The following is a 16,243-nucleotide window of genomic DNA, read 5'->3' as shown; positions in this document are numbered from 1 at the left end:
TTGTCTTTTATGGTATTCAAGTTTAATTTGTTATGGGTAACTGCTTCACTATACAAACTTTTTCATTTACGAATCATGTTCAGACCCAATTAAGTTCAGAACTCGAGCTTCGCCTTCATCTATAGTGGAATGAAGAGAAACAGTGAACACTTGCAGTCATCCACTGTGTATGTTTCTGCGGGCCGGCTAGCATAAACACACTGAAGCATAAATATAAGGTAACCTAGTAGACATGATCTGAATCAGCCCTAGAATCTAGTCAGTTGTTCCTCATCACATTTTGGACCTTTCCTGAAAGCATCATGAAAAGCCGCCGATATCATTATGAGTGATGTTGCTCGCTTGCCAACTTACTGACTATTTGTTTGACTGACCAATCAATGGCAACAATCACATTAGCTCCTTGTGGAGGTATCAAAGAGAACAGTTCATATGTTCAGATCAGGGAATGTTGTTGTGGTTCGTGAAGCCCTTTGATGCAAATAAATGGTGATTGATTGATATAAAATGCATATAATAACATTAGCACAAAAATATAATTAGTACAAATTATTGGCTCCACCAACCTTGTTCAGGTAGTCCTCCACAGTGCAGGTCGGCTCGGTAACAGGGCCGAGTTTTTTTGAGCCATTGCCTGTTGGGGCCTGGGCACTCACGTCCACAGGGGGGTCTTGGCTGCGTTTCAGACTGATCACCTCTTCCTCCAGCTGCCTCTTAATCTTCTCTAACTGACTGCGAGATGAAATCTCTCTCTCCAACTCTGCCTGAAGCTCGTTGAGCTGGTGGTAGATCTGCAGTTGTAAATGCCAGGAAAAGTGAGCAGCTCATTCACATGCTGGTGACGGAGCAGCGAGGGACAATTGGGGGCTCAACACCTTGCACTTTCAGCTATACTTGTACAGGTGAAGCCCTATAAATCGACGGCCCTTTGACAGACTGACTCACGCTGGCATAAGCGGTTGTCAACAAAACCAAAATCCAAACTATTGTTTGCGCATTTACTTCTGACTTTGGCAATAAGGAGAATCGGTGATAAAATATTTTTTTCCCAAGAGCGAACAAACAATAAAATAAAATAAAAAAATAAATGGGTGAATTTTTAGTTGCTGTGGTATAAGTTAGGTTGATACTACCATGCTTTTATTTGAAATTTAATTTGCACTGAACATCAAGTCATTGTGAACATGTCTTGAAATGCAAAACCAACTTTTCTTACCTATTGGTATTTGCATAAATCTCGAATATTTGAAATCAAACCATGGAGGCATGGCAGAGATATCTAAGGCCCCATTCAAAATAAGGTTATCCAGGGTAAATCACACCTAAACTTATCCGTGTCCACACACAATGCCGCCGTTTAAGCAGGCGCAACGCGACCTAATACACATGTGGGGAAAATGCGCACGTCATAGTCACATCCAGTGTTGATTCGTGTGCAAGTCCTTAAATTTTACTTATCCGAACAATATCCAGTGTTATGGTACAAACCCCAATTCTAAATGAGTTGGGAAATTGTGTTAGATTTAAATATAAACGGAATACAATGATTTGCAAATAATTTTCAGCCCATATTCAATTGAATGCACTACAAAGACGAGATATTTTAATGTTCAAACTCATTAACTTTATTTTTTTTTGCAAATAATAATTAACTTAGAATTTCATGACTGCAACACGTGCCAAAGTAGTTAGGAAAGGGCATGTTTACCACTGTGTTTCATCACCTTTTCTTTTAACAACACTCAATAAACTTTTGGGAACTGAGGAGAGACATTTTTGAAGCTTTTCAGGTGGAATTCTTTCCCATTCTTGTTTTATGTACAGCTTAAGTTGTTCAACAGTCTGGGGTCTCCGTTCTCTGGGGTCTCTGGTATTTTAGGCTTCATAATGCGCCACACATTATCAATGGGAGATAGGTCTGGACTGCAGGCAAGCCAGTCTAGTACCCACATTCTTTTACTATGAAGCCACGCTGTTGTAACAAGTGACTTGGCATTGTCTTGCTGAAATAAGCAGGGGCGTCCATGATAACGTTGCTTGGATGACAACATATGTTGCTCCAAAACCTGTATGTACCTTTCAGCATTAATGATGCCTTCACAGATGTGTAAGTTACTCATGTCTTGGGCACTAACGAACCCCCGAACCCCTTACCATCACACATGCTGGCTTTTTAACTTTGCACCTAGAACACTCCTGATGGTTCTTTTCCTCTTTGGGCCGGAGGACACGACGTTCACCGTTTCCAAAAAACATTTTGAAATGTAGACTCGTCAGACCACAGAACACTTTTCCACTTTGCATCAGTCCATCTTAGATGAGGTCGGGCCCTGCGAAGCATTACTGGGTATCGTTGATAAATGGCTTCGGCTTTGTATAGTAGAGTTTTAACTTGCACTTACAGATGTTGCGACAAACTGTAGTTACTGACAGTGGTTTTCTGAAGTGTTCCTGAGCCCATGTGGTGATATCCTTTAGAGATTGATGTCGCTTTTTGATGCAGTGCCGCCTGAGGGAACGAAGGTCCGTTATATCATCGCTTACGTGCAGTGATTTCTCCAGATTCTCTGAACCTTTTGATGGTATTACGGACCATAGATGGTGAAATTCCTAAATTCCTTACAATAGCCCGTTGAAAAATGTTATTTTTAAACTGTTTGACAATTTGCTCACGCATTTTTTCACAAAGTGGTGACCGTTTCCCAATCCTTGTTTGTGAATGACTGAGCATTTCACGGAAGCTGCTTTTATACCCAATCATGGCACCCACCTGTTCCCAATTAGCCTGCACACCTGTGGGATGTTCCAACTTCCAAATAAGTGTTTGATGAAAATTCCTCAACTTTATCAGTATTTATTGCCACCTTTCCCAACTTCTTTGTCCGGTGTTGCTGGCATCAAATTCTAAAATTAATGATTATTTGCAAATACATTTTTTTTTATCAGTTTGAACATCAAATATGTTTATCTTTGTAGCATATTCATATGAATATGGGTTGAAAATGATTTGCAAATCATTGTATTCCGTTTATATTTACATCTAAAACAATTTCCCAACTCCTATGGAAACGGGATTTGTATTTCAATTACCTGGAATCTAGTGTGCTTTGGGGCCCAGTTGTAGTGAATCCCACCTGAGCCATCATAAATTAATCAAATCTTTATTAGACACGTAAACATTGTGATAAAGAACATTTTAGATCAATCAAACTAAGGATCTAGATATCTGGTCAGGACACTCCTCACTTTTTTTGCCTTCACCTTCATTGTCCATTCATTTTTGGTGACTTTATATACTCTGGACCTCAACGTCGAGTCCATGACATACATGGCGGACAATAACTGATAGTTGACTTGCCTTTGACAAATGGACCAAGTTTTTTCGTGCATTTGAAAGTTCTCTTGTCTGAGTAGTGTTGTATCCGAAATAGATGCAATCGCTTTCTCTTATGGTATTCATGTGTGATTTCCACAAGCGTCTGTACATGTAGAAGGAGAAACACGAGTATGTCCGGTTGACTCGCCTTCATATTTCCAGCGGTTACCTCCGAGCTCTAAAACCGCTTTACTATGAAGCTGGCTGTGGTGTGTTCTATCTGACGTCACTTCCTGTGTTTGCGTGTTCTTTCTGGCATCACTTCCTCTCCGAACTCACTTTGTAAACGATCAGAGTCCATACAAAGCTAAGTGCCGGAGATTCAAGAATTACACGGCTGACTTACCTGTGTAAAAATTTGTCCGAGGAGGGGGACCTTAAACGATGGATTAGTGTGGGTGAAAAGGGGCTTAGGCTAAATAATTATTAGTAGACATAGCCTAAAAACAATCTTGCCTTTTTCATACCTGAGCCACATAAGCCGTTTGGAATTTGAGACTTTAGTTACATCATTTGCCATAGTCACGTCAGCAGATATCTCCATATATTGTATGGTAGAAATTTCCTTCTTTTTTGCTAACCTCATGTTGTGGGGCAGACTGGGTTGTACATGCACATGCATCCTCTGCCGTTGCCATTTCTAATACAAAGTAGCGTATAGGCTGTAGTTCTAATTTATATCTTTCACTAAACTTGCTATGGAAGTGCAAAAAACCACAACATTACTGACGGGGAGAAGAAACAGTTTAAGTGGAGGCACGTTTATGAGACTGCACACAACACAGCACATCCCGAAGCGACGGTCAGAAGGCGGCATGAAGGTGGTATTTAAACATAATCTATTTAAAATTTTGAACAAAGAACCACCATTACATGTTATGTAGACCACATGTTTTAAATGTAGAAAAAATATCGTAATATGTTGCCTTTATTCCGGTGTGATTAGTAGGGCTGTCTTTGACTAATGATTGTTTATATTTATTTATTGTCCAATCTGATTCAGTATTTTGTCCCAAAAGGGCATTTTTTTTTTTAGGAACAGAGCCAATAGGGGACCAGAACATGAGTTCTTGGACATATAGATGGGTTGTCCACTTTATTGGGAGATGTACAAACCTTTTCTTTTTCCAAAGCACTTGATTGGTGGTCTTGCATTTTCTTCTTGGCTGTTTTAAGTAGCGATTGTAACCTGTGTGAATACAAAACACACAAAGAACAAAGTTCATAAATGCAGACAAACAGAAAGGCAATCCATGGACATGGTTGAGCACAATGTATCACAACAGACATCCATCAATCGCATGTCAATGGTGTCCTAAGTGCGGCCCGGGGGCCATTTGTGGCAACAGCTCGTTTTGTATCAATTTAATTCGTCTCAATCAGCCCCTCAGGCAATCCAGTAGCCATGAAATTATAAAAATAGATTTCTGTAGAGACAATATGTGTAATATATAGCTTGCACGCACATTTCAGATGTGCTAAGTAAAGACGCGAACAACTTTTTTTAAATCTTTAAATGTGGCCAAATTAAGCACTAAGGTAATCATTATATGTAATGATAATGCAGGTATCTTTTCAAATGCAATAAACTTATTTGTTACTACTGTAGTAATTTTTGCCATTGTAATTGGAAAGTCAGTGCCTTAAAGGCCTACTGAAACCCACTGCTACCGACCACGCAGTCTGATAGTTTATATATCAATGATGAAATCTTAACATTGCAACACATGCCAATACGGCCTTTTTAGTTTACTAAATTGCAATTTTAAATTTCGCGCGAAGTATCCTGTTGAAAACGTCGCGGTATGATGATGCGTGCATGTGACGTCACGGATTGTAGCGGACATTTTGATCCAGCACCAATCCCAGCTATAAGTCATCTTCTTTAATTGCATAATAACACAGTATTCTGGACATCTGTGTTGCTGAATCTTTTGCAATTTGTTCAATTAATAATGGAGACGTCAAAGAAGAAAGATGTAGGTGGGAAGCGGTGTACTGTAGCCGCCTTTAGCCACACAAACACAGCCAGTGTTTCCTCGTTTCCTTGTTTACTTTCCCGAAAGCTGATGGTGAAGCTTTACTATGGAACAGAGCGGTCAAGCGAACATGGTTCCCTACCACGTGTCAATCGGCAGGTTTCGGTGAGAAAATGGTGGTATTAAGTCGGCTCTTACCGTAGTTATGAGCGGAGTGCTTGCGTTGTGCCTCGCCTCCTGCAGCTGCGGACTGTCTTGCCTCCTCCCAACGGCCGCCCCCGACCGTCGGATGAGGAGGGGGAAAAAAAAAAAAATTCAGCCCGGCTGCCTTGCCTCGTCGAGAAACGTGGCTTCATCGAATACACTGGCGGTCACCACACCCGTGGCCACACCGCTCCGACTTTCAGGTACGACCATATAATCTCACTAAAACATTAGTAACACAATAAGCAGATAAGGGATTTTCCAGAATTATCCTAGTAGATGTGTCTAATAAATCTGATTCGCTCCCACTGCCCTCGTCTTTTTTTTTTTTTTTTCTATTCCTTCACTCTCACTTTCCTCATCCACGAATCTTGCATCCTCGCTCAAATTACTGGGGAAATCGCCGCTTTCTCGGTCCGAATCGCTATCACTGCTGGTGGCCATGATTGTAAACAATGTAAGGATGTGAGGAGCTCCACAACCCGTGACGTCACGCGCACATCGACTGCTACTTCCGGTACAGGCAAGGCTTTTTTATTAGCGACCAAAAGTTGTGAACTTTATCGTCGATGTTTTCTACTAAATCCTTTCAGCAAAAATATGGCAATATTGCGAAATGATCAAGTATGACACATAGAATGGACCTGCTGTCCCCGTTTAAATCTCATTTCAGTAGGCCTTTAATTATCTTAAATAGGTAGACAAACACAAAAATTATATTGACTCTCAATCTCTGAGCAAAAATTGAACTTTAATAAATATTGAACATCTTGAAGTACATTTCTTTTTCCCCAACAAACTGGTTCATGTGTTTTGTTTTGTTGTGTATTTGTTGTTGCCTCTGCCATCACAGAATACTCGGTAGTCTGTCTGTGCTGGTGGGCTCACATTGCTCATTAAATTTGAAGATAATATATTCCCACATGTGGACATTTTGCTTTGCAATCATCTTTTTTCCTCATAATTTTGGTAACGTAACACTGCTTCTCACTTCTGAGTCACGACTAGCGTGGCGACGTCCGTGCATTCTGTGTGTGAGCTAACGGTCCACACCGAAACAAAGATTGTGGATGACCGACAAGAGGTTTCACTCTCTTCACTTATTTCTACAGTACTGTCAAAATAATGTGTTCAGGTGCTGAGAGCAATGCACAAAGTTAGACTTCTCATATCTAGTTTGAAAGCCAGAGACAAAAAAAGGTAATACACACGGACATAACAAAGTTATCAAGTTTAATTTCATTTATTTTACTTATCGACTATTTAACTGATTTTTTTAATGTCTCTGAAAATAGTAATGAATACATTTTTAAGCTATTTTAGGCCTTAATTTTGGCTAAATCAATTTAATGACTTGATGCTTTTTAATGACCTGCAAAATCCCTGTAACGGCTCATGCAGACCAGTTTTAGGCTTGATAACTGTGTGTATAAATAATTACATTGGCCTTTCCCCCTCCCAGTACTGCGGGCGTTCTGAAGATCAGAATCAGATTAACAAACGACTTTATTGGCCAAGTATGTTCAAAACACAAGGAATTTGACTTCAACATATATTTTGCATAAAGACTCCTTATTTTGCTCCCTTTGCACTCCAGTTTAGTAGATCAGCTTTGCGTGTGCAATCACGTTTAATGTTTTAATACACACAAACCTTTAATAGATCAGGACCTATGACAATAGCTAAAAAGTAGCAAAACAATATCACTATACGCGGCCTTCCACTACATCTCAATAAATCCAATCCCAGGTAAGACGAATTCAAGTGAGGTTTGAAGTCACCTACCTGTACATTTCTTTTTGAAGATCTGAGTTTCTTTTCATCTCCTGTTCCAGCCGCAAGTCAACCGCCCTCTTCTGCTCTTGTATGTTTTCTGTTTTCTTCATCTCCAATTCCATCTGTAACACAAGCAAAAACGTGCTCAATGGGCTATCCACCTATTTACCAATATGCCATTTTAATGCTCACCTGGTTGTTCAGCTCCTTCTGTTCCTTTTCAAGCTCTGCAAAACGCAGCCCTAACTTGGAACGGCTCTTCATCTCCTCCTTCCACATAGCATGACTGTCTTGAGCGTTACTTGTAAGCAGGCTTTGCCTCTGCACCTGGAAACAAAAAATGACAAGAGAAAAAGGAACCCGACATTGTCTTAGAAAGCACCAGAAAGCATTGAAATGAAAATTTGACATGCCCAATTTGTATGGAATAAAATGCTTTATTGTCAGCAAACATGACAGCATGACGAACATACAGGTGGCCACTCAGTTTTTGTGCAATAAATAACATGTTGAAAATAAATACATTAATATCAGTACAAAGACATAAATGCCTGTCATTTACCCCCCCTTTAACATGTCAAAAGATGTCCAAACACATCTCTCGCAATGGAAATAAAAGGTCACCTCTTTGTTAAGTTGGTCTTCCAAAGTAATTTTACTGCTTTGAAGATTTGTCACCAACTCCTCCAACTGAACTCTGATCTGCAAAAAGAAAAAATGTTTAAAAACTGTATGCAGGCACAAACAAAACATGAGCTCCTCCCCGACCACTATCCACATCTGAACCATCCACACCACTATACACCTTCATTTAACATGTCCACGTACCTACCTTTACTGTTGTTGTAACATTTTGCACCATAATGTTTGCATTGTATATTTACTTATATATATGCCAGTTTATGATCTCTGTGTACTGCTGTACTGTTGTCATAACACCTTGCAAAACTCTGTTTGCAACGTATATTAGGGGTGTCAAAAAACAGATTTCCGAATGAATGTAACAATTCTTAATCGATTAAAAAATAAAAAAAATAAAAAATTAATTAAAAATAAATAAATAAATATATATTTTCTAATATGTCCTGTCCAGACACTCAATTGTTGAGGTGGATGCCCGTAACTGCTGTACAGATTTACTTTAGAAAAGAGAAATGTTGGATACTTCTCTTGTTGCCTCCTCTGTATTTGACTTTTATTAAATGTTGGGGCAGAATTTTGTTAAACAAAATTAATTTTCTTTTAAGTAACATACACATTTTACAGGGCTTTTTGTCTATTTTAAAGATAAAGTACCAATGATTGTCACACACACACACACACACACACACACACACACACACACACACACACACACACACACACACACACACACACACACACACACACACACACACACACACACACACACACACACCCACACCCAAACACACACACACACACACACACACACAAGGTGTGGTGAAATGTGTTCTCTGCATTTGATCCATCCCCTTGTTCACCGCCTGGGAGGTGAGGGGAGCAAATGGAGGAGTCATAGAACTGGCCCCCAATGTTGTGCTCATGTACATACGTAGACGCGCACACAGCTTTTTGGCTTCTCTGTGTACATTTATCCATAGTTTTGTTTTTAGTATTTACTAATAATTGCATTGTTCTTAAAGCACAGACCAAGAGTGGCAACCATTAATCATAAATGATGTAATATTATGTTTATAAAGCTTATCATTCTATTGTAATTACTGATTATGGCAGACTACCGTATTTTTCGGACTATAAGTCACAGTTTTTTTCATAGTTTGGCCGGGGGTGCGACTTATACTCAGGAGCGACTAATGTGTGAAATTATTAACACATTACCGTAAAATATCAAATAATATTATTTAACTCATTCAAGTAAGAGACTAGACGTATAAGATTTAATCGGATTTAGCAATTAGGAGTGACAAATTATTTGCTAAACGTATATGTTATAGTTCTTTGAATACCTCTTACCCTAATATGTTACGTTAACATACCATGCACGTTCTCAGTTGGTTATTTATGCGTCATACAACTTACACTTATTCAGCCTGTTGTTCACTATTCTTTATTTATTTTAAACTGCCTCTCAAATAACTATTGTTAGTGTTGGGTTTTATCAAATAAATTTCCCCCAAAAATGCGACTTATACTCCAGTGCAACTTATATATGTTTTTTCCCTTCTTTATTATGCATTTTCCTGCAGGTGTGACTTATACTCCGGAGCGACCTATACTCCGAAAGATACGGTAAATGTAATTTGGAAAATTGTAAATTGTTCTTTTAGTGCAAGAAGAAAAAACAATGTGGTTAATACAATTCAATTTATATTTTAACTTTCTGAAACTTTTCTTTAAATGCAATAGGAAACATATGTTTATTGTATTGTAAGATTTTCTGTTAAAATAAATCCAAAATTAACACTTTTTCGTCGTTCCCTTTGTTTGGAAATGTATCGATCGATATACATTTTTTTACCTTTACCAGTACCAAATTATTGGTATCGGGACAACCCTAGTTCTAACTTATATCTGTCAGTAGTCTCGCTATGGAAATGCTAAAAACTACAACAAAGACGGCAGGGAGAAGACGCTGTGGAAGTAGGGGCACATAAATCAGACCGCCCACATAACGGCGCATCCTAAGAGACGCTCAATAAGCGCCTTGAAGATTAACTTTAAAACATAATCTGTTACATTTTCACCAAAGAATCACCATTACATGTTGAGTATACCACAAGGAAGTGTTACATGTAGAAGAAAAAAATCATAATATGACATCCTGTATTCCACAATTATTATATAAAGACCAGTCCTATTTGATTTTGGATTTATAGTTACTTCATTGTGGCACAAAAACGTAGCACTCACCCTTGCGTCTTCCTGAGCGACTTTTTGAAGTGCTTCAAATTTGTGGCAGTGTTGATTTGCAGAAGCCTTGAGCCTGATGTTTTCGATCTCCAGCCTAATACGGCATCACAGTCGACAGAACATATGGGTTTGTCATTCCAGCGATCGATCAGTCCCTCGGCACTCACCTATGCGTCGTCTCTTCTAACTGTTGGATAATGTCATTGGAGGCGTCCACGGCAGCCTGTGCTTCTTTCTGTTTCCGAGCGGCAACGCTGATTTCTTTCTCTCTTTCATCCATTTGGATCATTCGATCATTTTTGTTCCTCTCAGCTTGTAAGCATTGAACTTCTCTGTCCTCCAGCTGCATGACAAAGGAGACGTGTCAGTAATGTTGAGTGGGGTAGAAGGATCAGAGTATCAAATGAAAATGTTGAGTAGGGCTGTGACCAGATCCATGTTGAAGCTTGACTGTATTTCTTGTACAGAAAAAAGCTGTCTCTCAGGCAGAACACATTAAAAATTTGGGATGGGTACCAAATCCGATATTTTTTGGTCCTACTGGGTACCGATTCACGAACTGTGCCATGTTACGGTACCAACTCTTTGCACTTTGGCATTTGGCGATTACTTCAGCAGCACTGAGAGCGGACTCATCAAGAATACCTCGAGGCAATGTTGCAATTTTTAATTCTAACAAAGAAATTGACTCAAAAAACACTTTAACGTAAGTAAGGCTCCACTTGTCAAAAAAAAACCGAGCTTGATGCTAAGACTCATTGGCTTTGCTTAGCATTAGCAATTTTACATGGGGATTTCAACACCTCCAAATGTGTTAATGAAAACTAAGATGCACCTTATAATCAAACACCTGGTGTGTAGTAAGTACATTACTTACATTAGTAACACTTTTTATGGCACAAAAAAAGACTAGCCAAGATTAGAGTGTCCGCCCTGAGATCGGTAGGTGTGAGTTCAAACCCTGGCCGAGTCATACCAGAGACTAAAAAAAAATGGGACCCATCACCGACCCTTAGCGTCAAGGGGTGAAATTGGGGGTTCAATCACCAAAAATTATTCTCGGGCGCGGCCATCGTTGCTGCTCACTACTCCCCTCACCTCCCGGGGGGTGATCAAGAGTGATGGGTCAAATGCAGAGAATAATTTCGCCACACCTAGCGTGTGTGTGACAATCATTGGTACTTTAACATACCATAAACCACTGGTTCTCAACCTTTTTTCAGTGATGTACCCATGTGAACATTTTTTTGATTCAAGTACCCCCTAATCAAAGCAAAGCATTTTTGGTTGAAAAAAAGAGATAAAGAAGTAAAATACAGCACTATGTCATCAGTTTCTAATTTATTAAATTGTATAACAGTGCAAAATATTGCTAATTTGTAGTGGTCTTTCTTGAACTGTTTGGAAAAAAAGATATAAAAATAACTAAAAACTTGTTAAAAAACAAGCAAGTGATTCAATTATAAATAAAGATTTCTACACATAGAAGTAATCATCAACTTAAAGTGCCCTCTTTGGGGATTGTAATAGAGATCCATCTTTAACATCAATATTTATGGAACATGTCCACAAAAAATCTAGCTGTCAACACTGAATATTGCATTATTCCATTTCTTTTCACAGTTAATGAACTTACATTCATATTTTGTTGAAGTATTATTCAATAAATATCTTTATAAATTATTTTTGAATTGTTGATATATGTTTAGAATATTTTAAAAAAATCTCACGTACCCCTTGTCATACCTTCAAGTACCCCCAGGGGTACACGTACCCCCATTTGAGAACTACTGCCATAAACTATACACTACTGCCCTTTAATGTCTTGGACTTGCAAATGTAATTGCAACTTATTGTCATACATGTAAATGAGACTCAGAAATGTTCAAATAAAACAAGATGTATTAAACTGGAGGACAGCAGTTTTTTATGAGCTTATTTTTAAATATTGATAAAAAAAGAGTTTTTTAATAAAGACAATTAACATATGTTCACACAAGCAGAAGCACCGAATATTGGTAAAATTGAGAACCGCTATCGATTCCCAGATATTGGGAATTGGTACTGTATCGGTTCAAATGTGGGTCAGAATTATTATTTTTTTTAATGGTCAGAAGTAGGTCTGTAGCTGTTGATTATTTTAGTAATCTATTTAACATTTTGGTTGATTAAACGAGCAATCAGATAAAATACACTCAATGTGTATTTTAGGGAAAATTGTTGAAATTAACCATTTTTCTGCATGCCATAACCAACACACCATGTGCACTGTATTGCAGCGGCCGTGCAGAAATTATGCCCGCATTTTTTGCACACTTATTTGAGTGCAAAACATTTTTGTTGGTTACACTTAAACAATTAATCAAAGCAACAGAATATAAATCAAAGTGTTTTTGTAATCAAATTAAAATATTAATCTTTGCAGCCCGTATCAGAAGCATATCTACACTACAACGAGCTGCAAACAGAGCTAGTTTTATAGTAGGCGAGACACGCAGCCGCTCTTCATCGGAGTTCCACCGCCAACCAAGCAGGCTAAACTCTCCGTCATGCCCGCCAAGACGTGACAGAAAAGCACCCAGAACAAGAAGCAAGATGCCAATGCGAGCGGCCCAGAGGTAAAACAGAGATGCAGAGCACTCCGCCAAGCTCCTCAAAAAAGAAATGTAATTATATTTACCTTGTTTTAACATTAATTCTTTTACACTTTTTATTTGTGGAAACAAGTTCAACAGTTAAAAGCTCATGCGTGCAAAGTTTAAAAAAGACTTCAAGGTGAACCGGCATTGTTTTTGTGACCCATTAATACAAAAAATAATGTTTCCTTGTTTAAGTCTTATGGTGCGTTCCATTTGTACTGGGAATTTGGAATTTCCGAGTCTCTAGTCGAAATTTCAACTTGAACGCCCCTCGAGGTCGCATTCTCACCACCCGTTTCAAATATGGCTGCTCTGGATGCAAACAATGACATCTGCTTCTTAATATCTGTCATTAGCACTTCTGATTGGTTTTTGTCACACTAAATCAGCTATGTACAATGTATTGTTGTATGTTTACATATGGTAACGTCACTGTGTTAAATACTACATTAATTACACGAGGTATATACGTACTACACCGCTAGCAATACTGTCTGTGTTTTCTCTTCATCCACCTTGTTTGAAGGTTGCAGAAAGAGTGCATACTTTCCCATTAAGTTGTTCATACTCAGTCAAGGCAAGCGCAAAAATAGCTTTTGTGGATGTGGCCACCTTTATTTCCGACTTCGTAACTGTAACGCTTTCAACTCGGCAGTGACATCATTCCCAGCTGCGACTTGCAACTTACCAGGGAAATAGAATGCAGCAATATACCTTGTCATTGTGTGTAATTTTCTTCTCAGACATGCGCACACACCTGTAACTCATCAGGGGCCCTTAGAATTACCCCTACTTACCACACTACGCTGCTTGAAATTATTGTTAAAATCTCATCTCTTGAACCCAATATCAATGTCGAGAGATGAGTTATATCGTCACACCCCTAATGTTGTTTTATGACCCAGAAAAAAACAGTCTAGACCAGGGGTGCCCATTAGGTTGATTGTAAGCCTGGCATTAAAAAAAAATCAGACATTAGATAGATAGATAGATAGATAGATAGATAGATAGATAGATAGATAGTACTTTGATTCCTTCAGGAGAGTTCCTTCAGGAAAATTAAAATTCCAGCAGCAGTGTACAGAGTTGAGATCAATTTAAAAAAAGTAAAAAGTAAATGGGGGTTTAAATAAAAACAAAATAGAGAAATATTACAATAAGAAAAAAAAAAGCAACAATGGGAATAAAAATATGACAGTAAAATAAGAATATAACAAGAGAAAGTAGGCATTAGTGACCATGTCATGAAAACGTATTGCACTGTTATTTTTTTGCATCCCCTGTCATCCTTGTACCCCCCGCCTCCCGCCCCAGAGAGGAGTTGTAAAGTCTAATGGCGTGTGGGACAAAGGAGTTTTTGAGTCTATTAGTCCTGCACTTGGGATGAAGCAGTTCAGCACTGAACAGGCTCCTTTGGCTAGTGATAACGCTATGCAGAGGGTGACTGGCATCATCCAGGATGCTCACTAGTTTGTCAACAGTCCTCTTCTCTGCCACTGTCACCAGTGAGTCCAGTTTCATTCCGATTGTAGAACCGGCCCGCCTGATCAGTTGCTCAAGTATGGAGCTGTCCTTCTTAGATGCCCCCCCAACACACTACCATGTAGAACAGAACACTGGTAACCACAGACTGGTAGTACATTAAGATGGCCTATATCAATCTTCACTATGATGTCACATTCGTTACTTCATCGACATTCACGGGTGAGGGTCTTGTGAGATGACCGTTGGCTGGCTGCTGCGAGCTCAGTATGAATAAAACAACAACCGGTAAGAACGCGAGAAATTAATAAAACTAATAAAATGTTTGACAGAAGAGAGAACAAACAAGCTCAACCTGAAGAACCTTGAAGAAAATAGTTTTTATACCTGCAAATCGTTTTTTTACATGCAGAACATTTTTTTTATACCTGCAAATCCATTTTTTACATGCAGAAAACTGTTTTCATACTGCGAATGGTTAATTTATTAGCATGTTTATTTTATTTTTAATTTTCAAATTTTTTTTTAATTGATGAAAATAGTTGTTTTAACTTGCGAATGGTTGGGTGCGAGTAAAAACATTTTTGTATGTTTGTAGCATTTTGGCAGTATTTTCACACCATATAGATCACAGGGACTTGGTCACTTGATAAGTAACTTGCTAAAAAAGTGTGGGCACCCCTGGTCTAGACCCGTCCTATGACAGCAGTTCTATCGGAACTGGACAATTATTTGAAAAGAGCTACTCTGCACGGTACCTTGTCTTCTACAAAAATCATGCACTCATCCTTTGATGCTGTGGAAATAAACATCTCCTTACCTTTCCTTTAAGTTTGTCGATCTCTTTGATTAGCCGAGCCTTCTCCTCCTCCAAATCCCTACGATATGTTGTCGCAATCTCTAGAGAAGCTTCACACTTTGACAGGTTCTTTGACATTTCAGTCATATCCTGCTCCATTTGCCTTTGATAAGTCTGTGGGAATACATTTAAAAACAAAGTATTAGATCCCCTGCATATGCAGATTTGTATTTTCTGCTTTGAACTGTAAATAGGTTTAGGTTTTTAAATAGGTTTTATTACTAATAGACAGGTTGCTGCCTCACAGGTCAACATTTTTCAGTGGGACACCACTTTGACAAGACGCGTTGCATTTAAACTGCACATTTTGTAAGCACAATACTCTTTATCAGAGCTAGGCAAATATTTTGACTCTGTGGCCACATTGAGAGAAAAAATGTGTCTGGGGGCAAATATGTATGTGTGTATAAATTATATCTACACATTTAGGTGTAAAAATCTGCTGTACAGTATATGTGTTTGGGTCACTTTTTTCTCAGGAACACTAATATTATGAAAACGTATTGCACTGTTATTGTTTTGCATCCCCTGTCATCCTAGTACCCCCTGCCCCCCGCCCCAGAGAGGAGTTGTACAGTCTAACCAAAAGTCACAATGTCCGATATAATTCTAAAAAAGTTATGACAGACCACCTCAAAAAAACAGAATGGAATTTTAAATTTTGTCATTGAATGGGACACCCAAAATGTACATTAAAAAAGTGGGTTTTACAATATTAACCATGAACAATAAAACACTGAATATTAACAAAATATGAACGTCTTCTGAAAAGGGGTGCAGCAATACTTTCCCCGAGTCTGTTCAGGCCACGCACATCCGTTTAGTCACATTCTTCCTGAACTGACCACTTCATTTATTTTTTTCAGCCTGTTCAGTTCTCTGTGACCCCCACAACAATGCCAGTTCGCTAGAATCCAACGAAAGAAGTAACCCCTATCGACTTACGATTTGGCAGAGCGCGCAGATTTCAGGCACATGGCTACTATTCATAAGGGGGGCGTGGACTGGGCGTGCTCAGCCATGCAGATGTCTGCTA

The 16,243-nt window shown here is 38.7% G+C and overlaps 1 protein-coding gene across 1 annotated transcript in view; it reads right to left on the bottom strand.

Moving 5' to 3' along the window:
• Positions 1–16,243, bottom strand: part of LOC133548693 (ankyrin repeat domain-containing protein 26-like) — a 72,023-nt gene that overhangs the window by 4,760 nt on the left and 51,020 nt on the right. The window contains exons 26-33 of the mRNA XM_061893666.1: positions 15,169–15,321; positions 10,395–10,570; positions 10,228–10,321; positions 7,960–8,037; positions 7,528–7,662; positions 7,345–7,457; positions 4,493–4,565; positions 567–791 (exon numbers count right to left, since the gene is read on the bottom strand). Of these exons, the coding sequence (XP_061749650.1) occupies positions 567–791; positions 4,493–4,565; positions 7,345–7,457; positions 7,528–7,662; positions 7,960–8,037; positions 10,228–10,321; positions 10,395–10,570; positions 15,169–15,321 (1,047 nt within the window). The remainder of the gene's footprint in view (positions 1–566; positions 792–4,492; positions 4,566–7,344; positions 7,458–7,527; positions 7,663–7,959; positions 8,038–10,227; positions 10,322–10,394; positions 10,571–15,168; positions 15,322–16,243) is intronic.

Source organism: Nerophis ophidion, linkage group LG03 (genome assembly GCF_033978795.1).
Source record: "Nerophis ophidion isolate RoL-2023_Sa linkage group LG03, RoL_Noph_v1.0, whole genome shotgun sequence".
Lineage (NCBI taxonomy): Eukaryota > Metazoa > Chordata > Actinopteri > Syngnathiformes > Syngnathidae > Nerophis > Nerophis ophidion.
The sequence above is the reverse complement of the archived record's forward strand: the minus strand, read 5'-3'. Positions and strand labels throughout refer to the sequence as shown.